Raw genomic sequence first — 22,163 nt, 5'->3', positions numbered from 1 at the left:
TGAAAGCGAATGGAAGTGATCTGTGGAACACTAGCGGTGGCCCTGTGACGTCTCTTGTGGGAAGTTGCAGCCACGCCTCTGCGTGAAGAAAGAATGTCAGTGACAGATTGGAGCGAGCGCAGGGCAGACAGCTTCTATGTTTTAACAGCACAACATTCTGTAGGTTAAGAAAGCTTTTGAAATGGCATATCACAGTCCGTATAGAGCCGCTCCATACAACAACGCACCTCCAGACCAGAGTTTCCTTTGGAATATATTTCAGAGGTGAGTAATAAACGTCTTTGAATTTTGTCCGCATTCGCGTGAGCTTCAAAATGAGCAGCGACGCTACTGCTGTCAGTGTCTAGCGCAGAATAGAACTGAGATCGTGGGCAAGTTCGTTACCATTTCTCGAAAACATATTTGCTTGATTAGGCCCCTATTAAAGAAAGTTGTCTTTCTCGTCTGTGTATGATTCAGTGGAGATTACTTTTTTTCCAAATAGAGCTATAGGGTAGCTATAACCTACACTCATTGAGTTTATACGTTATAGAGAATCGTATCATTGAACATGGTTAGATGTGTAGCTACAGTCACAACATGTACCGTTAGCCTACAACATTATTTCTCAATAACACGTAGCCCACAAATGGCTGTTGTTCAGTGAGTCATGCATTTGCTCAACCGGGCAGTTGATCACAGATATCATAGGCTATCACCTAATGAAATAATCTGCTCTAGCTTGTACCGCTACATAATATAGCCAGTTAACATAGGCCTACTGAATGTAGGCTATGTTGTAGGCTATAGCACCGAATGTAAAGCCGATCGAATCTGTTACAGAATCTGTCATATTAACTCATAAGAACTGTGTGAAGAGCTGGCATAAGAAGATTGTAGTCTAGTAGATAGAGAAAGTTACTATTGCCCCTTGCTTTACTAATGAGTTATGTAATACTGCAGTGGACTCGTGCTGCTTTGCTTTCTCTCAACAAAAATGCTGCAGGCGTGGATCCCGAAACACCTTAACGAATTATTAATGAGGAAGCAACACTTCAAATTCACAGCAAATTCAGCGCTATCTCTACTCCATACAGGTCCCTCACTCTCTCACTCCCTCCCTCCCTCACTCACTCTCTCACTCTCTCACTCCCTCCCTCCCTCCCTCACTCACTCACTCACTCACTCACTCACTCACTCACTCACTCACTCACTCACTCACTCACTCACTCACCCACTCACTCACTCACTCACTCACTCACTCACTACTCTGTTACACAACTGCTCACTGCTCAAACTTGTAAACTGGAGACGCTGGATTCCCCTCCTGTGTCATGTGACTAGAGTGGTCAAAGGGCGAAAAAAACATGAGTCACTCACAAAACAAGTGGTATTATTTCCACCTTGTCTGGCGTGAGTAATTGAGTTCTTATTTTACACTCTCCACCTAGAGCTATGTTTCCATAACAAACAAGTGTTGTAGCCTAAACAGTGCTGTGATACACTTTAACAATGTCATACAGACACGTCGATCACAGACCTGCTCTGGTGCGTCAGACGATGGTCTTGAGTAGGATCTATAGATCAGCATCTCGGCTATGTCACTATGCAAATACAGCATTGTGTTCACTGACGCGGGAAGGCGGCTGTCTAAACAGAAGTTCACAAACAGAAGAGCATCCAAACCGGTTGCCTATTCAGATTAGATATCTCTACCTTCTTCCGCATTAAATAAAGAATCCATGACGTAGAGTCGATGATATGGGCAAAACTATTTGAATGTTGACCCCTGATTTGAGACTCCGTGGTACAACATAGAACTGGCAGGCCTTGAGGGGAAAAGGAAGTTCCACCACTGAAGTTGGGCATGTTTCAACCTGATCACATCACAGAGACAGGGGGAATTGGCAGTGGCTGACTTGTGTGGTCTATGATGAAGATTTGTGCTAAACATCATCTAGCAAAATGTGTCCAGATGGTTAAGCTTCAGGCAAAAAGGAATTTTAATGATGCCTCACAGTCACTGTGTTTTCAGCAAAACACTTTGAGGTACCTGAGAGAGAGAGAGAGAGAGAGAGGGCAGGGATGGGGAGAGAGGGGGAGAGAGGGCAGGGAGAGGGGGAGAGAGGGGGAGAGAGGGCAGGGAGAGGGGGAGAGAGGGGGAGAGAGGGCAGGGAGAGGGGGAGAGAGGGAGAGAGGGCAGGGATAGAGGGGGAGAGAGGGATGGAGAGAGGGGAGGGATGGGGAGAGATGGGGAGAGAGGAGGAAGGAGAGGGAGAGAGATGGAGGGGGAGGATAGGGAGAGAGAGGGGGAGAGAGGGCAGGGAGAGGGGGAGAGAGGGCAGGGAGAGGGGGAGAGAGGGGGAGAGAGGGCAGGGAGAGGGGGAGAGAGGGAGAGAGGGCAGGGATAGAGGGGGAGAGAGGGATGGAGAGAGGGGAGGGATGGGGAGAGATGGGGAGAGAGGAGGAAGGAGAGGGAGAGAGATGGAGGGGGAGGATAGGGAGAGAGAGGGGGAGGGATGGGGAGGGAGAGAGAGAGGAGAAAGAGGGGATAGGGAGAGAAGGGGAAGGAGAGGGGGAGGGATAGAGAGAGGGAGAGAGAGGGAGGAGGGATAATGAGAGAGATGGAGAGAGGGGGGAGGGATGGGGAGAGAGGGGGAGGGATAGGGAGAGAGAGGGGGAGGGAGAGGGATAGGGAGAGAGAGGGGGGAGGGATAGGGAGAGAGATGTAGGGAGAGAGAGGGGGGATGGATAGGGAGAGAGATGGAGGGAGAGAGGAGGGAGGAGAGGGAGAGATGGAGGGAGAGAGGAGGAAGGAGAGGGAGAGAGAGGGGGAGAGATAGGGAGAGAGAAGGAGAGTTGTAGACTTCCTCTACACTGCCCTACACACTGCCTTTCCCAAACACTAGCTAAACATAATATGTTTGGTAATGGTTGGGTATCCCCTCTGACCAAGCACCTTATAAACCTTCTCTCGGTAGAATGTCACAAAAGCTATCATTCACCGAAAGGCATCCAGGCAATGTTTTTCTAGGGGAGTTTCTCTCTTCCATTCACAACGCCTTCACACTGAAGTTGGTGTTTGTGGATTTGTGGGTTGGGCTAGGAGGTTGCTAAGGAACAACTGAGTCATGGGGATTGCTCTAAAAGGAGGTTCTTTCATAACTGGAAGGCAAATTGTTATTCCTGTCAGTGTTCAACCCACAAACCTCTTAAACACAACCCGAAAGACTGAAAAGAAAGACCGAAAATTAGCCCGTTGTTAGCTTGTCCGACAGAGCTTATTTCTCAAGCTTGTCTCATAGTGAGTGTAAATGTTTAGACTATAGACAAGTTAAAGTTCTGCCTTGACAGGGACTTTTTTGCATGGAAAATGCATCATGCCAGTAGGCGTGCATCCTAACTTCCTTATTTACTGTCAAAATGACAAGTAGGCTGTTGAAGCATTGTGCCTGTCGCATGTCACCTTCCCTGCTGTGATTAATGGTGCTTTCACTTTTGACACTGGTCCAGATTTGTGAAAGCATTCAAGTAATAAGATACCCAACCACCATTAATACAGGCTCCTGTGGTCAGGGTCGGCTTTCACTCCGTTTGACTGCGTGAGACCCTGTCTGACCCTGCGAGACCACAGTCGTCCGCAGCCTCCATTCACGCTGACTTGAGTGTTGAAATCCCAACAATAGGCTCAGCGCAGATAAAGTTTCAGCTCCACTGTGTCTTCCTCTCTGCGTGTGTCATCAATTTGTTTGTGTGCCGGAGGCTAGAGGTTTGTGTGTGTGTGTGTGTTTGCCAGTGTGTGTGTGTGTGTGTGTTTGCCAGTGTGTGTGCGTGCGTGTGTGTGTGTGTTTGCCAGTGTGTGTGTGTGTTTGCCAGTGTGTGTGTGTGTTTGCCAGTGTGTGTGCGTGCGTGCGTGTGTGTGTGTTTATGCGCCGGTGAATACAGCTTGTATCTAATCTGTGTTTCTGCCCCAGGGTGGACAAGGACAGGAGTGGAGTGATATCAGACACTGAACTGCAGCAGGCCTTATCCAACGGTACGTCTCCTTCCACTACTAACACCTCATTCTCTCTTCCACACCTCCCTCTCTTCCACACCTCCCTCTCTTCCACACCTCCCTCTCTCCCCTCTACCCATTTTAAGCAACTGGCAATACCTCTCTGCTGAGCAAACAGATTGGGAGTTTTATTTGGGCTCTAAAATGGCGGCCAAACAGGTGTAAAGGCTGTCAGGGTTAGGCAGGGCTATAAATTAACACCCGCCACCTGCCAATGGCGGGTAAAATTTCCATTTGGCGACTAAATTTTGGAGGCTGTCCGCCGCGCTGGCGGTTAAATGTTTGTACCAATAGAGTCATGTAATAAATTATGTGCGCGATGTCACCACATTCATGCCATAGACCGGCGTTCTGTTTGTTGTGTGTTGCACTTAAACAGCTCCCCCGCTGCACCAAATAAAGTTTTCAGTCACATTGCGGAGCCTCGCGCACTAGGAGAGACTGGTGACGCGAGGCTACTCGCGCACAGAAAATCGTTCCCATTTACCTCAGAGGACGCTCGCTACTACAGTCGAGTACAGTCGGCTACTACAGTCGACACCTGTAAAAAAGGCAATTTATTATTTGGGCCGTTAAAAAATATACTTGGCCGGTGGATTTTTTCATCTACCAGTCCCCTCGGCAGGTGACCCAAAATGTTAATTTTCAGCCCTGGGGTTAGGTGACACGCGGAACAGAAAACTAGACCACTTCCTATTGAAGACAAATGTCTGATTATCTCTACCACCCGATAGGTAAATCCAAACCCTTTAGGGATGCCACCCACAAGCAACGCATAGGACAGACATTTGACTTTCCATTGGAAATTGTAAATGTATTTTCCGAGCCTAAATAAAGGTTATGAATGTATGAATGAATGAATGAATGAATGAATGGAAAATATGGACAGTTATTGTTTAAGATACGCTGAATCATCAGTTTCGTATGTGTTGGTATGAGTCCAGGCCAACAGTATATTTTAAACCACAGAGGCAGTGAAAAAGCCATTTTATGAGAGTTTCTTTGGAAAAATAATAGGTTTTCCTAACCCGTCTAACCTTTTTATTTTTATTTTTTAATATAAGTGCTGAAGGTTCTGTCCACTCCAGGTTCTGCCAAAGGCCCATAATTGTGCTGAGCCTGCTGGTCTGTGTATAAGGCGCAGTGGTCCTAGTCCAGTCCACTCTACTTCATTAGCAGAGCCAGTGATGTGAAGCGTGGCCAGGCGCACTGCTGGGGCCCGTTCTGCTGGGGCCCGGCCTGAACACAAGCTGTGGTCTGTCCTCCGGGCACCGCATGCTTCCCCGGTCCGGCCCGCCGGTTCTGTGATGTCACTGTTGCTCCCTGCTCGTGACAATCTGCCAATCCCCTTCCTCCGTCCCCTGCCCTCTCCTGCCGCGCCCGTTTGCTCTGCCTCTCCTCTCCTCCCCCCTCCCTCCTCTCCTCCTTCCTCTCCTCCCCTCCCTCCTCTCCTCCCTCCTCCCCTACCTCCTCTCCTCCCTCCTCTCCTCCCTCCTCCCCTCCCTCCTCTCCTCCCTCCTCTTCCCCTCTTCCCTCCGGCGCCTGCTGTGTGTGTAGGCCGTCGTGTTTGGAGACTCGGGGACCGGCGTGTCCTCTCTCTCTCTCTCTCTCTCTCTCTCTCTCTGTTCTCTCCCTCCCTCTCTCTCGTTCCTCCTCTCCTCCACTCTCTCTCCCTCCCTCTCTCTCTCATTCCTCCTCTTCTCCTTCTCTCTCTCTCTTGTTCCTCCTCTCCTCTCTCTCTCTCTCTCTCTCTCTCTCTCTCATTCCTCCTCTCCTCCACTCTCTCACTCCCTCCCTCTCTCTCTCTCTCTCTCTCGTTCCTCCTCTCCTCCACTCTCTCTCTCTCTCTCTGGTGGTGACAGCGCGGAGCCCCTGATGAGGAACTGAGGCCCCGGGGCCGTAACTCACCCACCTTCCATCACACACAGGATCTCATAGAGCCCAGCGGGTCAGCCCTGCCTCTCTGAGTCTCAGCACACTCTGCCTCTCTGAGACTCAGCACACTCTGCCTCTCTGAGACTCAGCACACTCTGCCTCTATGAGTCTCAGCACACTCTGCCTCTATGAGTCTCAGCACACTCTGCCTCCCTGAGTCTCAGCACACTCTGCCTCTCAGCACACTCTGCCTCCCTGAGTCTCAGCACACTCTGCCTCTCTATGAGTCTCAGCACACTCTGCCTCTCTGAGTCTCAGCACACTCTGCCTCTATGAGTCTCAGCACACTCTGCCTCTATGAGTCTCAGCACACTCTGCCTCTATGAGTCTCAGCACACTCTGCCTCTATGAGTCTCAGCACACACTGCCTCTATGAGTCTCAGCACACTCTGCCTCTCTGAGTCTCAGCACACTCTGCCTCTCCCACGGACACATTTATCACCTCTCGTTTCTTCATCTGTCTCCTGAACCAGCGGTAGTTGCTGATTTCAGTAGCTTGGATCTAGTCTGAATGGAAAGTCTATGGGAGGTGTGAATGGAAAGTCTATGGGAGGTGTGAATGGAAAGTCTATGGGAGGTCTGAATGGAAAGTCTATGGGAGGTCTGAATGGAAAGTCTATGGGAGGTCTGAATGGAAAGTCTATGGGAGGTCTGAATGGAAAGTCTATGGGAGGTGTGAATGGAAAGTCTATGGGAGGTGTGAATGGAAAGTCTATGGGAGGTCTGAATGGAAAGTCTATGGGAGGTCTGAATGGAAAGTCTATGGGAGGTGTGAATGGAAAGTCTATGGGAGGTCTGAATGGAAAGTCTATGGGAGGTCTGAATGGAAAGTCTATGGGAGGTCTGAATGGAAAGTCTATGGGAGGTCTGAATGGAAAGTCTATGGGAGGTGTGAATGGAAAGTCTATGGGAGGTGTGAATGGAAAGTCTATGGGAGGTCTGAATGGAAAGTCTATGGGAGGTGTGAATGGAAAGTCTATGGGAGGTCTGAATGGAAAGTCCGTTTCCCCTCGGGGGTTAATAAATGAAAGAAGTACCTCCCTCCTTCAGGGCTCTGGACTGACATGGTCCTCTGGTGGCGCCGCTGCTGTTCCACTAACTCTGACCAGCACATGACTTGGTGGCACCAAAAATACTAGAGACAGAGAGAGACAGAGAGAGAGACAGAGAGAGAGAGACAGACAGAGAGAGACAGACAGAGAGAGAGGAGGAGAGGACACGCCGGTCCCAGAGAGAGCGTACTACTTTGGGAGCTATTTGAGCCTTTTTCATACCGCAGCTCTCATAGCCCTTTTCCACCAAAGTAACTCTGGTTCATGAACCGGTTCGGTTCAGAATTCTTGGAACCTTGGTTCTATCGAGGGAACGGGCCCGCGTTTCGACTAGTTTTGAGCGGAACCGTTGTACGTCATTAGCTTGGAGATACAGGCATGTGTATAGTTGTAGTAGGTCGTCATCACACTATTGTTTTAGCGATTGTCAATTCTATAATTTGTATTAAGTCAGTTGGATGGCTGGTAATTCAGATAGTTGGCACTTAGCATAGAGAGAATGAGATCATTCACACTTGAGAGCCTTATTCCCTGCACACATTTACACATAGCTGAAGCTCTTACCACTCTTATCATCGAGTAACATGTGTTTACAGCAAATATATAGACCACGCCCACGATATCACGGTTCGCGCTGAAAAACCTACTATTTTTTGGTGCCGGTTCAGAACCAACTTTGGGGTTCCCGAACTCATTTCTTTTTGGTCGAAATGCTCGTAACCATTCAAAATTAGGTTTGCGAACCGGCACCGAACCGGTTCCTTCTTGGTGGAAAAGGGCTATCAGAGATTTGTGTAGAATATGTAGGGGTGGGACCTACATCCATGGGTGGGACCTGTGACCTATGCCCCCCCCCCCCCCCATTGCTCTCTGTAAAGCGCATTGTGTTGCCTCTGTGTATGAAATGCGCTATACAAATAAAGTTTGATTTGATTTGATTTGATTTGATTTAGATTTGCTTTGAAATCAAAATACATCAACTGCTCATAAGCAGATAAGGGGCAACAATTATAGTGCATTATAAACGTGTTAATACTGCTGCTAGCCTTTGGTGAGATCATTTCCTGTCGCATATGTAGCCTAAACTGAGCCGACGGGCTCCAGAACTTCTGTTGCGCTCGGATCTGCTCAGATACGCTCATTCTGATTGGCGGGTGAAACTGGTTGACTAAAGAAGCACCGGGGAAATGAACACATGGTCATAATAAATAAATGATAGTTATAAAAGGATAACATATAACAGGATAACATATTATAACAGGATAACATGTAACAGGATAACATATTATAACAGGATAACAACGTCATGAACACAACATGCTGTTTGACCATGTCACGGTTTTCGAATTAAGAGGAGAAAAGAAAGAGACAATTTGAATTTGACCAGCTAGACTCTCGTCCATGGAAACATCACTCTGCTCGCGCTAGTGCGGCCAAGGAAACATCTCAGTCGCACTAGACAGAGGAATGGTTGCAAATGCGACTGATACCTACCTACTTACTTACCTACAGTACCTACCTACCTACAGTACCTACCTACCTACAGTACCTACCTACCTACCCACCTACCCTACTCTACTGCCTGGTCTAAGAGTATCATCTTAGCTTCTTTGACTGGTCTGCACATTTGTGTGGATTTGATTAAGCAAGATGTGGATTGCTTAACCATGCCCTCTGACTGGCTCAGAGAGGTTGCCTCGCTCTTGATTATACCCATCAAAACCGTTCAGATCTACACAGAGTAGGTTCCAGGGGTTTCTGGACTGGGCTGATGAAGGACTGGCCCCGCTCCGCTCTCCATGATGGTCACAGGAGGGGGTGGGGGGGGGGGGGGAGGTTCACATCTCTAGGTTGTGTTTACCCTGCGACATAGAGAGGGGGGGCAGGGGGGCGTTATGCATCGCTGTGTATGAATCCAAGCCTGTGTGTGTGTGTCTCTCCCTCCCTCTCTCTCGTTCCTCCTCTCCTCCACTCTCTCTCCCTCCCTCTCTCTCTCATTCCTCCTCTTCTCCTCCTCTCTCTCTTGTTCCTCCTCTCCTCTCTCTCTCTTATTCCTCCTCTCCTCCACTCTCTCACTCCCTCCCTCTCTCTCTCTCTCTCTCTCGTTCCTCCTCTCCTCCACTCTCTCTCTCTCTCTGGTGGTGACAGCGCAGAGCCCCTGATGAGGAACTGAGGCCCCGGGGCCGTAACTCACCCACCTTCCATCACACACAGGATCTCATAGAGCCCAGCGGGTCAGCCCTGCCTCTCTGAGTCTCAGCACACTCTGCCTCTATGAGTCTCAGCACACTCTGCCTCTCTGAGTCTCAGCACACTCTGCCTCTATGAGTCTCAGCACACTCTGCCTCTATGAGTCTCAGCACACTCTGCCTCTATGAGTCTCAGCACACTCTGCCTCTATGAGTCTCAGCACACTCTGCCTCTCCCACGGACACATTTATCACCTCGTTTCTTCACCTGTCTCCTGAACCAGCGGTAGTTGCTGATTTCAGTAGCTTGGATCTAGTCTGAATGGAAAGTCTATGGGAGGTCTGAATGGAAAGTCTATGGGAGGTGTGAATGGAAAGTCTATGGGAGGTCTGAATGGAAAGTCTATGGGAGGTCTGAATGGAAAGTCTATGGGAGGTCTGAATGGAAAGTCTATGGGAGGTGTGAATGGAAAGTCTATGGGAGGTCTGAATGGAAAGTCTATGGGAGGTCTGAATGGAAAGTCTATGGGAGGTGTGAATGGAAAGTCTATGGGAGGTCTGAATGGAAAGTCCGTTTCCCCTCGGGGGTTAATAAATGAAAGAAGTACCTCCCTCCTTCAGGGCTCTGGACTGACATGGTCCTCTGGTGGCGCCGCTGCTGTTCCACTAACTCTGACCAGCACATGACTTGGTGGCACCAAAAATACTAGAGACAGAGAGAGACAGAGAGAGAGACAGACAGAGAGAGACAGACAGAGAGAGAGGAGGAGAGGACACGCCGGTCCCAGAGAGAGCGTACTACTTTGGGAGCTATTTGAGCCTTTTTCATACCGCAGCTCTCATAGCCCTTTTCCACCAAAGTAACTCTGGTTCATGAACCGGTTCGGTTCAGAATTCTTGGAACCTTGGTTCTATCGAGGGAACGGGCCCGCGTTTCGACTAGTTTTGAGCGGAACCGTTGTACGTCATTAGCTTGGAGATACAGGCATGTGTATAGTTGTTTAGGTGGTGTGTCACAAAAGTGGCTTGCGTAGTCTACTTCATTATAATTGTAGTAGGTCGTCATCACACTATTGTTTTAGCGATTGTCAATTCTATAATTTGTATTAAGTCAGTTGGATGGCTACCTACATCCCTGAGTCTCAGCACACTCTGCCTCTCTATGAGTCTCAGCACACTCTGCCTCTATGAGTCTCAGCACACTCTGCCTCCCTGAGTCTCAGCACACTCTGCCTCTATGAGTCTCAGCACACTCTGCCTCTATGAGTCTCAGCACACTCTGCCTCTATGAGTCTCAGCACACTCTGCCTCTATGAGTCTCAGCACACTCTGCCTCTATGAGTCTCAGCACACTCTGCCTCCCTGAGTCTCAGCACACTCTGCCTCTATGAGTCTCAGCACACTCTGCCTCTATGAGTCTCAGCACACTCTGCCTCTCAGCACACTCTGCCTCTATGAGTCTCAGCACACTCTGCCTCTCCCACGGACACATTTATCACCTCTCGTTTCTTCATCTGTCTCCTGAACCAGCGGTAGTTGCTGAATTCAGTAGCTTGGATCTAGTCTGAATGGAAAGTCTATGGGAGGTCTGAATGGAAAGTCTATGGGAGGTCTGAATGGAAAGTCTATGGGAGGTCTGAATGGAAAGTCTATGGGAGGTGTGAATGGAAAGTCTATGGGAGGTCTGAATGGAAAGTCTATGGGAGGTCTGAATGGAAAGTCTATGGGAGGTCTGAATGGAAAGTCCGTTTCCCCTCGGGGGTTAATAAATGAAAGAAGTACCTCCCTCCTTCAGGGCTCTGGACTGACATGGTCCTCTGGTGGCGCCGCTGCTGTTCTACTAACTCTGACCAGCACATGACTTGGTGGCACTAAAAATACTAGAGACAGAGAGAGAGACAGAGAGAGAGACAGAGAGAGAGACAGAGAGAGAGAGACAGAGAGAGACAGACAGAGAGAGACAGACAGAGAGAGAGGAGGAGAGGACACGCCGGTCCCAGAGAGAGCGTACTACTCTGGGAGCTATTTGAGCCTTTTTCATACCGCAGCTCTCATAGCCCTTTTCCACCAAAGTAACTCTGGTTCGTGAACCGGTTCGGTTCAGAATTCTTGGAACCTTGGTTCTATCTAGGGAACGGGCCTGCGTTTCGACTAGTTTTGAGCGGAACCGTTGTACGTCATTAGCTTGGAGATACAGGCATGTGTATAGTTGTTTAGGTGGTGTGTCACAAAAGTGGCTTGCGTAGTGTACTTCATTATAATTGTAGTAGGTCGCCATCACACTATTGTTTTAGCGATTGTCAATTATATCATTTGTATTAAGTCAGTTGGATGGCTGGTTATTCAGATAGTTGTCACTTAGCATAGAGAGAATGAGATCATTCACACTTGAGAGCCTTATTCCCTGCACACATTTACACATAGCTGAAGCTCTTACCACTCTTATCATCGAGTAACATGTGTTTACAGCAAATATATAGACCACGCCCACGATATCACGGTTCGCGCTGAAAAACCTACTATTTTTTGGTGCCGGTTCAGAACCAACTTTGGGGTTCCCGAACTCATTTCTTTTTGGTCGAAATGGTCGGTTCCTTCTTGGTGGAAAAGGGCTATCAGAGATTTGTGTAGAATATGTAGGGGTGGGACCTACATCCATGGGTGGGACCTGTGACCTATGCCCCCCCCCCCCCCCCCCCCCCATTGCTCTCTGTAAAGCGCATTGTGTTGCCTCTGTGTATGAAATGCGCTATACAAATAAAGTTTGATTTGATTTGATTTGATTTAGATTTGCTTTGAAATCAAAATACATCAACTGCTCATAAGCAGATAAGGGGCAACAATTATAGTGCATTATAAACGTGTTAATACTGCTGCTAGCCTTTGGTGAGATCATTTCCTGTCGCATATGTAGCCTAAACTGAGCCGACGGGCTCCAGAACTTTTGTTGCGCTCGGATCTGCTCAGATACGCTCATTCTGATTGGCGGGTGAAACTGGTTGACTAAAGAAGCACTGGGGAAATGAACACATGGTCACAATAAATAAATGATAGTTATAAAAGGATAACATATAACAGGATAACATATTATAACAGGATAACATATAACAGGATAACATATTATAACAGGATAACAACGTCATGAACACAACATGCTGTTTGACCATGTCACGGTTTTCGAATTAAGAGGAGAAAAGAAAGAGACAATTTTTATTTGACCAGCTAGACTCTCGTCCATGGAAACATCACTCTGCTCGCGCTAGTGCGGCCAAGGAAACATCTCAGTCGCACTAGACAGAGGAATGGTTGCAAATGCGACTGATACCTACCTACTTACTTACCTACCTACAGTACCTACCTACCTACAGTACCTACCTACCTACAGTACCTACCTACCTACATTACCTACCTACAGTACCTACCTACCTACATTACCTACCTACAGTACCTACCTACCTACCCACCTACCCTACCCTACTGCCTGGTCTAAGAGTATCATCTTAGCTTCTTTGACTGGTCTGCACATTTGTGTGGATTTGATTAAGCAAGATGTGGATTGCTTAACCATGCCCTCTGACTGGCTCAGAGAGGTTGCCTCGCTCTTGATTATACCCATCAAAACCGTTCAGATCTACACAGAGTAGGTTCCAGGGGTTTCTGGACTGGGCTGATGAAGGACTGCTCTCTCAGAACGTGGATGGGGGAGGGGCGGTGCCGTGGCCCCGCTCCGCTCTCCATGATGGTCGCAGGAGGGGGTGGGGAGGGGTTCACATCTCTAGGTTGTGTTTACCCTGCGACATAGAGAGGGGGGGCAGGGGGGCGTTATGCCTCGCTGTGTATGAATCCAAGCCTGTGTGTGTGTGTGTGTGTGTGTGTGTGTGTGTGTGTTTGTGTGTGTGTGAGAGGCTACAGACTGAGCCCCTCCTGTAAGCGCTCTGTTCTGCGGTTGCCACATCTTTCCACCCCTCTGTCGAGAGAGGCGAGAGGGAGGGAGAGAGAGAGGGAGAGAGAGGGAGAGAGAGAGAGGGAGAGGGAGGGAGGGAGAGAGAGCTCAGTGTGTGTGCTGCACAGTGGTGGCTTTGTCCCCCTGGCGAAGCACACACACACACACAGCTCACTCTTAATGCTACAGTTCACACATACACACGCACACTCACCCCTCCCTATCTGGGGCGTGAGCACGTCTCTGGGCCATGCTTGTGGCCAACGTGGCTGGTCAGTGTTGATGACCTAACAGCTGCTGGAGTAGAAGTGGGTCAGTCTGGCCGCTCCCCCCCCCCCCCCCCAACACCTCCGGAGGGCTGCAGACGGCTTCACATCTAATTCCCTGCCCCCCCCACACACACACACCCCCGGAGGGCTCCAGACGGCTTCACATCTGCTTCCCTGCCCCCCTGCCCCCGTCACACCCAGCTACAAACCCACCGGGAACCCTGACTTGGCAGGAAAGGGAGGCCTCTCCTCTCCTCCGCTTCCTGGTCCGCAACCCAGGCAGCGTAGAAAACCATAGTTCAAGTTACTGCAACGCTCTGCAAATCCTCCCTGTCTCCGTAGAGTAGAGTAGAGTAGAGTGGAGTAGAGTGGAGTAGAGTGGAGTGGAGTAGAGTAGAGTAGAGTAGAGTAGAGTAGAGTAGAGTAGAGTAGAGTAGAGTAGAGTAGAGACAGAGACAGAGACAGAGACAGAGACAGAGACAGAGACAGAGACAGAGACAGAGACAGAGACAGAGACAGAGACAGAGAGCAGGGCAGGGCAGGGCAGGGAGGGTGAACTATGTTGTTGGTGACTCAGCAAGGTTTGCAGTGGTCTGATAAATCCTCAGTGGGTTAGCGTTAGCACGCTGTAAAAGTCCACTGGAACTGTTAGCCTAGCAACAGTGCTGTACGAGCTGAGCCTCCAACGATGAGGACTGTGTATTTTTAGGTTGTCTGTAATTCCAGAGGAACTAAACCGGACGCTCAGTGCTCATCTCATTAGCCCGCATTCTTATTATTCGGACTGCACTGGAATTAATGTGTTTGAGTTGTTTGTTTTCAAGTGAGTGTCAGCCACGAGGTGTCACTAGTGTCATGTTGTAACTCCTGTCCCTGTATTACAGGCACTTGGACCCCCTTCAACCCTGTGACGGTCCGGTCCATCATATGTGAGTATACTTCTCCCATATATGCTGCTCACAAAACCAACTCGCACAACCGGCTTCTGTCCCCTGATAAACGGGGTTGGTTTGTTTGTTTGTTTGTTTGTTTGCTGCCCATAGCAACGTTCATCAGCCTTAGCTAACACTGTCAAATCACCACAAGCTTGGCTCCACGGTTTAGTGGAAACACCCTGTTGTCAATAAAAGAGCAGAGATGGAGTCTTTGTTCCAAACGGGGTGAGTTTGTCTAAAAGAATCTTTGGATGACTGACGGTATATCTTTATGGCTCACCTTCGCCCCAAAGAATGGAATGGACTGCACTTTATCTAAAGCACTTTACAATGGCCTCTCATTCACCCTTTCACACACCAATGGTGGCAGCTGCCATGCAAGGTGCTAGCCGGCTCACTGGGAGCAATTTGGGGTTCAGTGTCTTGCCCAAGGACACTTCAACATGTGGACAGGAGGAGGCGGGATTCGAACCGCCGCCCCTACGATCATCATACCACCCACTCTACCTCCTGTGCCACAGCCGGCCCACAGAACATGCCTGATGAGGATATGACTTGTATGAAATGCATACATGCCATTACAGACATAAGTACAGGACATATCTTTTGTACATTTAGTTGTGAGGCTCATTACACCCCTGCTTCCTAGTCTGTACGATACGCGTCATTTGTATTCAGATGGCCTCCCAGCACTGAGCTCACCACCATGTGAAGAGAGACTTCCTTTGTCAGAAAGTAATTGGATTTAAACCGCAGGGGAGTGTTCAAACAGGCAGGCAGTCATAACTGAGACTTCATGTGAGATTATGTCAAGAGTGTGGGAGCTACATTTCTCAGGGTTCCCTTCACAATCCACAACCTCTTAACCTCACTTCACCATTAGAATGAAGCCCCTACGTATATTTGAGTGTGTGGAAGTACTTTAGGTAGGGGTGTGTTTTTGTGTGTGTGCGCCCGCAAAGGTTTTCTGTCTTGTATGGGCTCATCAATCAATCAATCAATCAAAGCTTTATTTGTATAGCGCATTTCATACCCAGAGGCAACACAATGCGCTTTACAGAGAACAAGGGAGGTGGGCATACGACCCACCCCTACATATTCCAGAGGGAAGCAAAAAAACAGTATCACCCGGGGGCCAGATAAGTGAGCTGTACAAATTCTTCCCTGACCCCTCTCAACAAGGCGATCGAGCAAGCTCCTGGAGTATGTTTGTCTACCGGTTAAGAACATTTATAAAGCAATACATTACATTAAATTAAATTTTCAGAGTAAGAGAGGCTCATGGATGTTCTGTGTTCTCTTCTACAGCCATGTTCGACAGGGAGAACAAGGGAGGCGTTAACTTCAACGAGTTCGCCGGCGTGTGGAAGTACATCACGGACTGGCAGAACATCTTCCGCAACTACGACAGGGACAACTCCGGCTTCATCGACAAGAACGAGCTGAAACAGGCGCTGACTGGATTTGGTGAGCAGCAAAGTATGCTTGACCCCAACCATTCAACCGGTGGAGGGCTAGTCGCTGTCCCGGATGGGGCGTTAGGGTCCGTGGCTCGAAAGGTCAGACCCAGTACGCATCCTCACTCGCAGAACCAAACCGGCTCGTGTGTTGCCTTGCATGTGTTGTGGATTTGTTTGTAGTTGCATTTCGTGACATACAGCACCCCCTCAAATACTTTGAGGCGATTCCATTTGTTGCATTGACCTGGAACAGCTACCCTCAAGTGTTCAACGGTGTTTTTAGAAGTAGGCTATTCCAGCCCGGCTTTGCTGAAGCTTGCGCGGTTTCTGCTCTGGAGGTTTGGGCGTGGGGGGTGTGAGGGGTGTTGGATAACGACATCTGTGGTTGAATATTAGCGGATGTGTGGACGCTCACTGCTCTCTCGTCTTCCCAGGGTACCGTCTGTCTGACCAGTTCTACAGCACACTCATAGAGAAGTTTGACCGGCAGAGGAAGGGACAGGTGGCCTTCGATGACTTCATCCAGTGTTGCATCGTACTACAGGTAACAATCTTACTGGGCTGAGTTTCCCAGAGGCATCGTAGCGCTACGTTCATCATAGCGCTATGATGAACGCCATAGCTTACGATGAACGTAGTGCTACGATGCCTCTGGGAAACTCAGCCCTGGACTTGAACCGCACATGTGTTTTATTTATCAAAGTAGCCTAGTTGTTGTTGTTATCCAAATGCAGAATAGCATGACATCTTGGGACAACCTGAAAATGTACCACTTCTCACCATGTACATTTTACAGCAGTTTAATACAGCAGACATCGTATTGTGTAGTTTGAGTAACCTTACCCATAATTGAAAAATCTTGAAACTGAAATTTGATGACCTTCAAAATGCTCTTGTTTTCTCCAGCGTTTGACTGACGTGTTCAGGCGGTACGACACGGACCAGGACGGGTGGATCCAGGTGTCGTATGAACAGTATCTATCCATGGTCTTCAACGTGGTATAGTAGACACACCAAGAGCACAACCCAACACGACTGTGCCAAAGTACCCCCCCCCTCTCCCTGGACGTCTTCCTCGTTGGGACGACCAATCAAAACACAGACTGGCTGTGGGACTCTGTGATGGGGATATATACACGGACCTTTACTCCGTCTGTCTGTCTGTCCGTCTTTGTTCATAAAGTTTGTTTAATGTCTTAAATAACCATTTTAAAAGACCTGAGTATCTGTGTTTAAGGTAAATCTGCATTGTAAATATCATTTAGGATGAATCGCATGCTTTCGGGGAGCTTTTTCCGATCAAAGCATGCTTTCTCCCTTCCTCAGACATTTTGCTGAAGCCATGTTTAAACATACTGTGAAAGCGGGTGATGATCAGACGCCTGCTTTTAGACTCACTGACATGCCAGCTACGCCATATTGTATAAACTTATTTTCAACAGCAAATCAACAAATGTTAAAGCCTGTTATTAGAGGAAGCAAACGCTTTTGTACGTTTTTTTTTGTGTGCATGATGCCTTAACCTGTAAAAAAAGAAAAGAGAAAAAAAGAGAAAAGCTTGAGGAACCGCTTTTATTAAAAAAAGAAACCTGAAAAGAAGTTGATTGTGATTTAATGGAATATGGTCGGTTAGGTTTGTAATAGGTTTGTAATTTGAAAATGCATAATATAAAGGAGAATGCAGTATCCTGTAGCTTTCACTGGTGCGATATTTTCAAAAGGCTCAACTACGCCCTCTTGTGTAGCTTTGGTTTACTACACTACACCAACTCGACCTTGGACATCACAGAACTACACATTTCAGGACGACCAAATGGAGGCATGAGCTGGAGGACATCTGTAATAGAGACATACAGCTGGAGGACATCTGTAATAGAGACATAGGAGGACATCTGTAGCTCAGTTGGTAGAGCGGGTCGTTCAATGATCGAAGGGTCAGCGGTTCGAATCCCAGCTCCATCTGTCCACATGTCGAAGTGTCCTTGAGCAAGACACCTAACCCCAAATTGCTCCCAATGAGCAGGTTAGCACCTTGCATGGCAGCTGCCGCCATTGGTGTGTGAATGTGTGTGTGAATGGGTGAATGAGAGGCCATTTTAAAGCGCTTTGAGTGCTGCTAAGGTGGAAAAGTGCTATATAAGTGCAGTCCATTTACCATTTACCATCTGTAATAGAGACATAGGAGGACAGTGTAATAGAGACATAGGAGGACATCTGTAATAGAGACATAGGAGGACAGTGTAATAGAGACATAGGAGGACATCTATAATAGAGACATAGGAGGACAGTGTAATAGAGACATAGGAGGACAGTGTAATAGAGACATAGGAGGACAGTGTAATAGAGACATAGGAGGACATCTGTAATAGAGACATAGGAGGACAGTGTAATAGAGACATAGGAGGACATCTATAATAGAGACATAGGAGGACAGTGTAATAGAGACATAGGAGGACATCTGTAATAGAGACATAGGAGGACAGTGTAATAGAGACATAGGAGGACATCTGTAATAGAGACATAGGAGGACAGTGTAATAGAGACATAGGAGGACATCTGTAATAGATACATAGGAGGACATAGAGCAGGTAAACGACCAAGAGACTGACTCCATCATGGGTTCTGAGGGCTGGGTAGCCATGGTGATGGTAGGAGAATCTAGTGCTTTTCTAGCCCTGTTAGTTCCCTTGTTGTCTGGATGACAGGGAGACGTTGCTGCTCCCTGTCTCTGGAGGAATGACCTTCAGGAGGGGCATAGGTCGAGTGTGAGAAAGGGAAGGGGGAGGGGGTCAAGTTTAGGCTGCAACCGAGAGGGGGGAGGAGCAGGGTTGGGAGGGAAGGGGACAGGACTGGGACGACCTTCCCAGGGTAGGGGGGCAGGTCCTTACTCCTCCTTTCTCGAGCGCAGATCTGGAGGGAGGAGGAAGAGTTCCCACTCTGACACCATCACTTCCAAGATGGCTACCCACGCAGGATGCCTGGGGCTGCAGTAGCTGTCGAGGAGGGCTCCTGAGGAGAACAAGGACATGTTAATATCCCACATTAATACACAGAGGTGCAAACAGGTAAGGGGTAAACAGGTTGAGAACATTGGGCCTCATTCACCAGTATGCTCCTAAGTTCCGTTCTTAAATTTCTTCCTAAGAACGTTTCTAAAGAAAGCTCCAGTCTGATTCCCTGATGTAGGCCTACCCTGGAAAAAAGCACCTGGTCCTAGTAGAGAGTCCCCTGAAGGCTCTGATGATGGACCAGGTAAACAGCTGGAAGGCTAAAGCGGTCACTGCAGCTACCAAAGACATGGGTAGTGGCACAGTGAGAAGTAGGCTGTAGTGAGAAGGATGGTGATGTTGGGGCAAAATTCGGAAGAAAAAATCCAGTTGTGGTCGGACTGATGGTGCAGGATGAGAGAGATTTTCCGGAAATATCCTTTGAATGTCCTAATTGTTTGTTCTCTGCAATTGCTGCATCCAGGCTCCGACATTTTTAATAGCTTCGCATAATGACTGTCATCTCCCGAAATCTTCAGCGACAAGCATGGAGCTGAAACACCTGTTTGTTGTTGTACCGCACCCCCTACAGCGGTGGCGCTAGCGAGTGCAGTGATTGCAGGGCGCACCACCAATAACAAACGCAGAAGAAGACGGACCTTTTTTTTTTCGCAAGGCAAGTTTCAAGAACGCCTTCGCTTGTTGACATCTGCAACTACTTAGCTAGTAACTGACGGTTATTATATGACGAGTGTTTGATCAACTCCCAAACTAGACCTTCTTAATGACAATGGCTCTAATAGCTTGTCAGACATGGTCATGGACACGTTTTTTGAGGTCTCACAATTTGAGAAGAGCTGCCATTACTGAGAAAACCCTGTCTGTGGACAAAACATTAAAAGGTAGGCTACAAAATCGAGCTGTGTTACATGCAATGACGTATATTCGACAGCAGGCGGCAGCACACACGTGACAGAACAGGTTGGTGACCTTAGAGAAGGTTCTGAAGCCGTTTGTTCAGAGAAACCTATTAATACATCCATGAGAGAAACTCACCGATCGATTGCCTACAGCACTACTGTAATGCTCATTGAGAGACCTCCATAAGGTGCATGTGCACCGTAATAGGTTACATGTTTACTCATATAATTTGATATTCAAGCCTAAAGGCAAACATATATTGAAGTAGCCTACAAGGGCAAGAACCGTCAGACTACCACCTCAGTGTTGGTCTTCAATTCTGCAGGCCTACTCTATGCAACTCTATGCAAACAGCTAACAACTAAATTGCTTCAAAAATGGCCCTAGTGTTGTAGATGGGTTGCATTAAACTTCTGGAAGGGACTTGGATCTACTGACTGAACTAGAATTATATCCTTCTTACTCTAATAGGCAGTGCTAAGTAGCTACTACTGATCTTCTCCTCTCTAGTCTTTCAACTTCTCTGGACAATCTCTGTCCCCTCACCTCCAGGCCAGCATGGCCAACTCCACCTGCCCCATGGCTGTCGGACTCAGTGCGTACTGATAGACGGAGCCTGAGAATAGCTGAGCGTAAATGAAGAAAAGGCACTCCCAGAGGACCCTCTTAATCTTCCAATCTCTTCTTTCCGCATTCTCCTCCCCCCTATCTGCTGCCAAAGCTGCTTTCATCCGCTCTAAAATTCTAGTCTCAGCTTCTAATCCTAAAAAACTCTTTGAAACTTTCTCTTCACTACTCATGCCCCCACCTCCTACTCCCAACTCCTATCTTCTCCTCAGGGAATTTCGCCAGCTTCTTTGATGAGAAAGTTAATAATATCAGATCCTCTTTCCCCATCCCCTTGTCAACGCATGCACCAACCTCACCTCTCCACCATCTCTTCCCTCTCCGCCCCCCCCCCTCCTCTCCACATCCCACCTTACCCTACCTTCCTCCACTCTCTCCTAACGAGGTTCTCAACCTTGTTACATCTAGCCACCCCACCACGTGCTCCCTAGACCCTGTCCCCTCCACTCTCCTTCAGTCTGTTGCACCCAAACTCCTCCCGTTCCTAACCCACCTCATCAAATCACTGCTGGTCGATCGACACGGTCATGGCTGTTCTCTATCCTGCCCCCACAGTGGTGGAATGAACTGCCCACGGATGTCAGGACAGCAGAGTCGCTGCCCATCTTTCACGCAGGCTCAAAACAAACCTCTTCAAGAAGTACTAGTTTGCTATTCTTTACTTTGCCCTTATGCTCTTAGTCACTTGTTTTATAAAGAAGATGAACTTGTGAGTTCTGGCAAGTAGTAGTACACTGACTTTTCCTACGTTAAATGCAATTATTGTAAGCCACTTTGGATAAAAGTGTCAACTAAATGACCAATGTAATGTAATGGGTGTTATTTTTTACATAGCTCAGGCTTTATTGCACCACCTACCCTAGTCCTTTGCCCTCGTCTCTTAGGGAGGCCATTAGCAGGGCTTGGTTTTGAGATCCTCTCAGCTGACTGTAAAACATGTCATGTCAACTATTCTCACCCACAAGCCACATGGTCATCCGTCACTTCGGCCAAACTCTGGCCCCAGCTCGGCCAAACTCTGACCCCAGCGCTGCCAAACTCTGACCCCAGCTCGGCCAAACTCTGGCCCAAGCGCGGCCAAACTGGCCCCAGCGTGGCCAAACTCTGGCTCCAGCTAGGCCAAACTCTGACCCCAGCTCGGCTTTCTCCTCAGAGAACAATTTACATTCCGTTCCTCAAACCATGTGCATCTAGAGATGCAACGGTATGAAAATTTCACATCACGATTATAGCGATCAAAATGATCACGGTTTTCAGTATTATCACGTTACTGTCAAAATGTTCAAAAACTACTGATACACACACTGAAATCGCTTCACCAAGTTTTATATTTAAAACCACAAATAAAATTAACAGCACTGCACTTTTTGTTTGTGTAAACATTAAAATAATGCGTCTGGGAGACTGTAGTTTTGGTTGATGCTAGACAGTATTTACAGTGAGTTTTTCAAAGCATGATAATCAAACTCAGTTTTAGTGATCATTTTATCGCGATAAATGTAATCACATTTTATGGTGGTTTATCACTGAAGCGGTTATTGTTACATCCCCATGTGCCTCCAGCTGATCCTCCCTAAGCGACGTGTCGTCCGCCATTCCCTCCCGTTCTCCTGCAGCCCCCGTCCGACAGACCGTCATCTCGGACAAGAGGGGGGCGGTGGTTACCGTGGCGATAAACCGCCCCCATGTCCGGAACGCCGTGAACAGCGAGACGGCGGTCCGGCTGCTGGAGGAGCTCACGGCCTTCGACGGTGACCCGGCCCTGAGCGTGGCGGTGCTCCATGGCAACGGTGAGAGAAGCCCAGTGAA

The 22,163-nt window shown here is 48.3% G+C and overlaps 2 protein-coding genes across 3 annotated transcripts in view; both read left to right on the top strand.

Moving 5' to 3' along the window:
* Positions 1-118: 118 nt before the first annotated feature.
* On the top strand, positions 119-17,374 carry pdcd6 (programmed cell death 6). Of its 2 annotated transcripts, none has more exons than XM_084451170.1 (6): positions 119-264; positions 3,954-4,015; positions 14,309-14,353; positions 15,668-15,826; positions 16,254-16,363; positions 16,726-17,374. In XM_084451170.1, the coding sequence occupies exons 1-6, from the start codon at positions 182-184 to the stop codon at positions 16,822-16,824; spliced, it is 558 nt and encodes a 185-aa protein (XP_084307296.1). In that variant the 5' UTR covers positions 119-181; the 3' UTR covers positions 16,825-17,374. The 2 variants fall into 2 exon arrangements, with proteins under 2 accessions (XP_084307296.1, XP_084307297.1); XM_084451171.1 differs by lacking the exon at positions 119-264 and adding an exon at positions 1,343-1,392.
* A 2,146-nt stretch (positions 17,375-19,520) lies between these two features.
* Positions 19,521-22,163, top strand: part of LOC311329620 (enoyl-CoA hydratase EchA19) — a 13,184-nt gene continuing 10,541 nt past the window's right edge. Inside the window, exons 1-2 of the mRNA XM_084461501.1 lie at positions 19,521-19,708; positions 21,971-22,144. Coding sequence (XP_084317627.1) covers positions 19,591-19,708; positions 21,971-22,144 — 292 coding nt within the window. The 5' untranslated portion in view covers positions 19,521-19,590. The remainder of the gene's footprint in view (positions 19,709-21,970; positions 22,145-22,163) is intronic.

The sequence above is a fragment of the Borostomias antarcticus genome (assembly GCF_949987555.1).
Source record: "Borostomias antarcticus genome assembly, chromosome: 2".
Taxonomy (NCBI): Eukaryota; Metazoa; Chordata; class Actinopteri; order Stomiiformes; family Stomiidae; genus Borostomias; species Borostomias antarcticus.
The sequence above is the reverse complement of the archived record's forward strand: the minus strand, read 5'-3'. Positions and strand labels throughout refer to the sequence as shown.

Bases quoted from the DNA above. Each gene is read 5' to 3' on its own strand.
- pdcd6 (XM_084451170.1), top strand. From the start codon at position 182: ATGGCATATCACAGTCCGTATAGAGCCGCTCCATACAACAACGCACCT. The intron at 14,354-15,667 runs GTGAGTATACTT...TCTCTTCTACAG, and splicing joins GACGGTCCGGTCCATCATAT to CCATGTTCGACAGGGAGAAC. The intron at 15,827-16,253 runs GTGAGCAGCAAA...TCGTCTTCCCAG, and splicing joins ACAGGCGCTGACTGGATTTG to GGTACCGTCTGTCTGACCAG.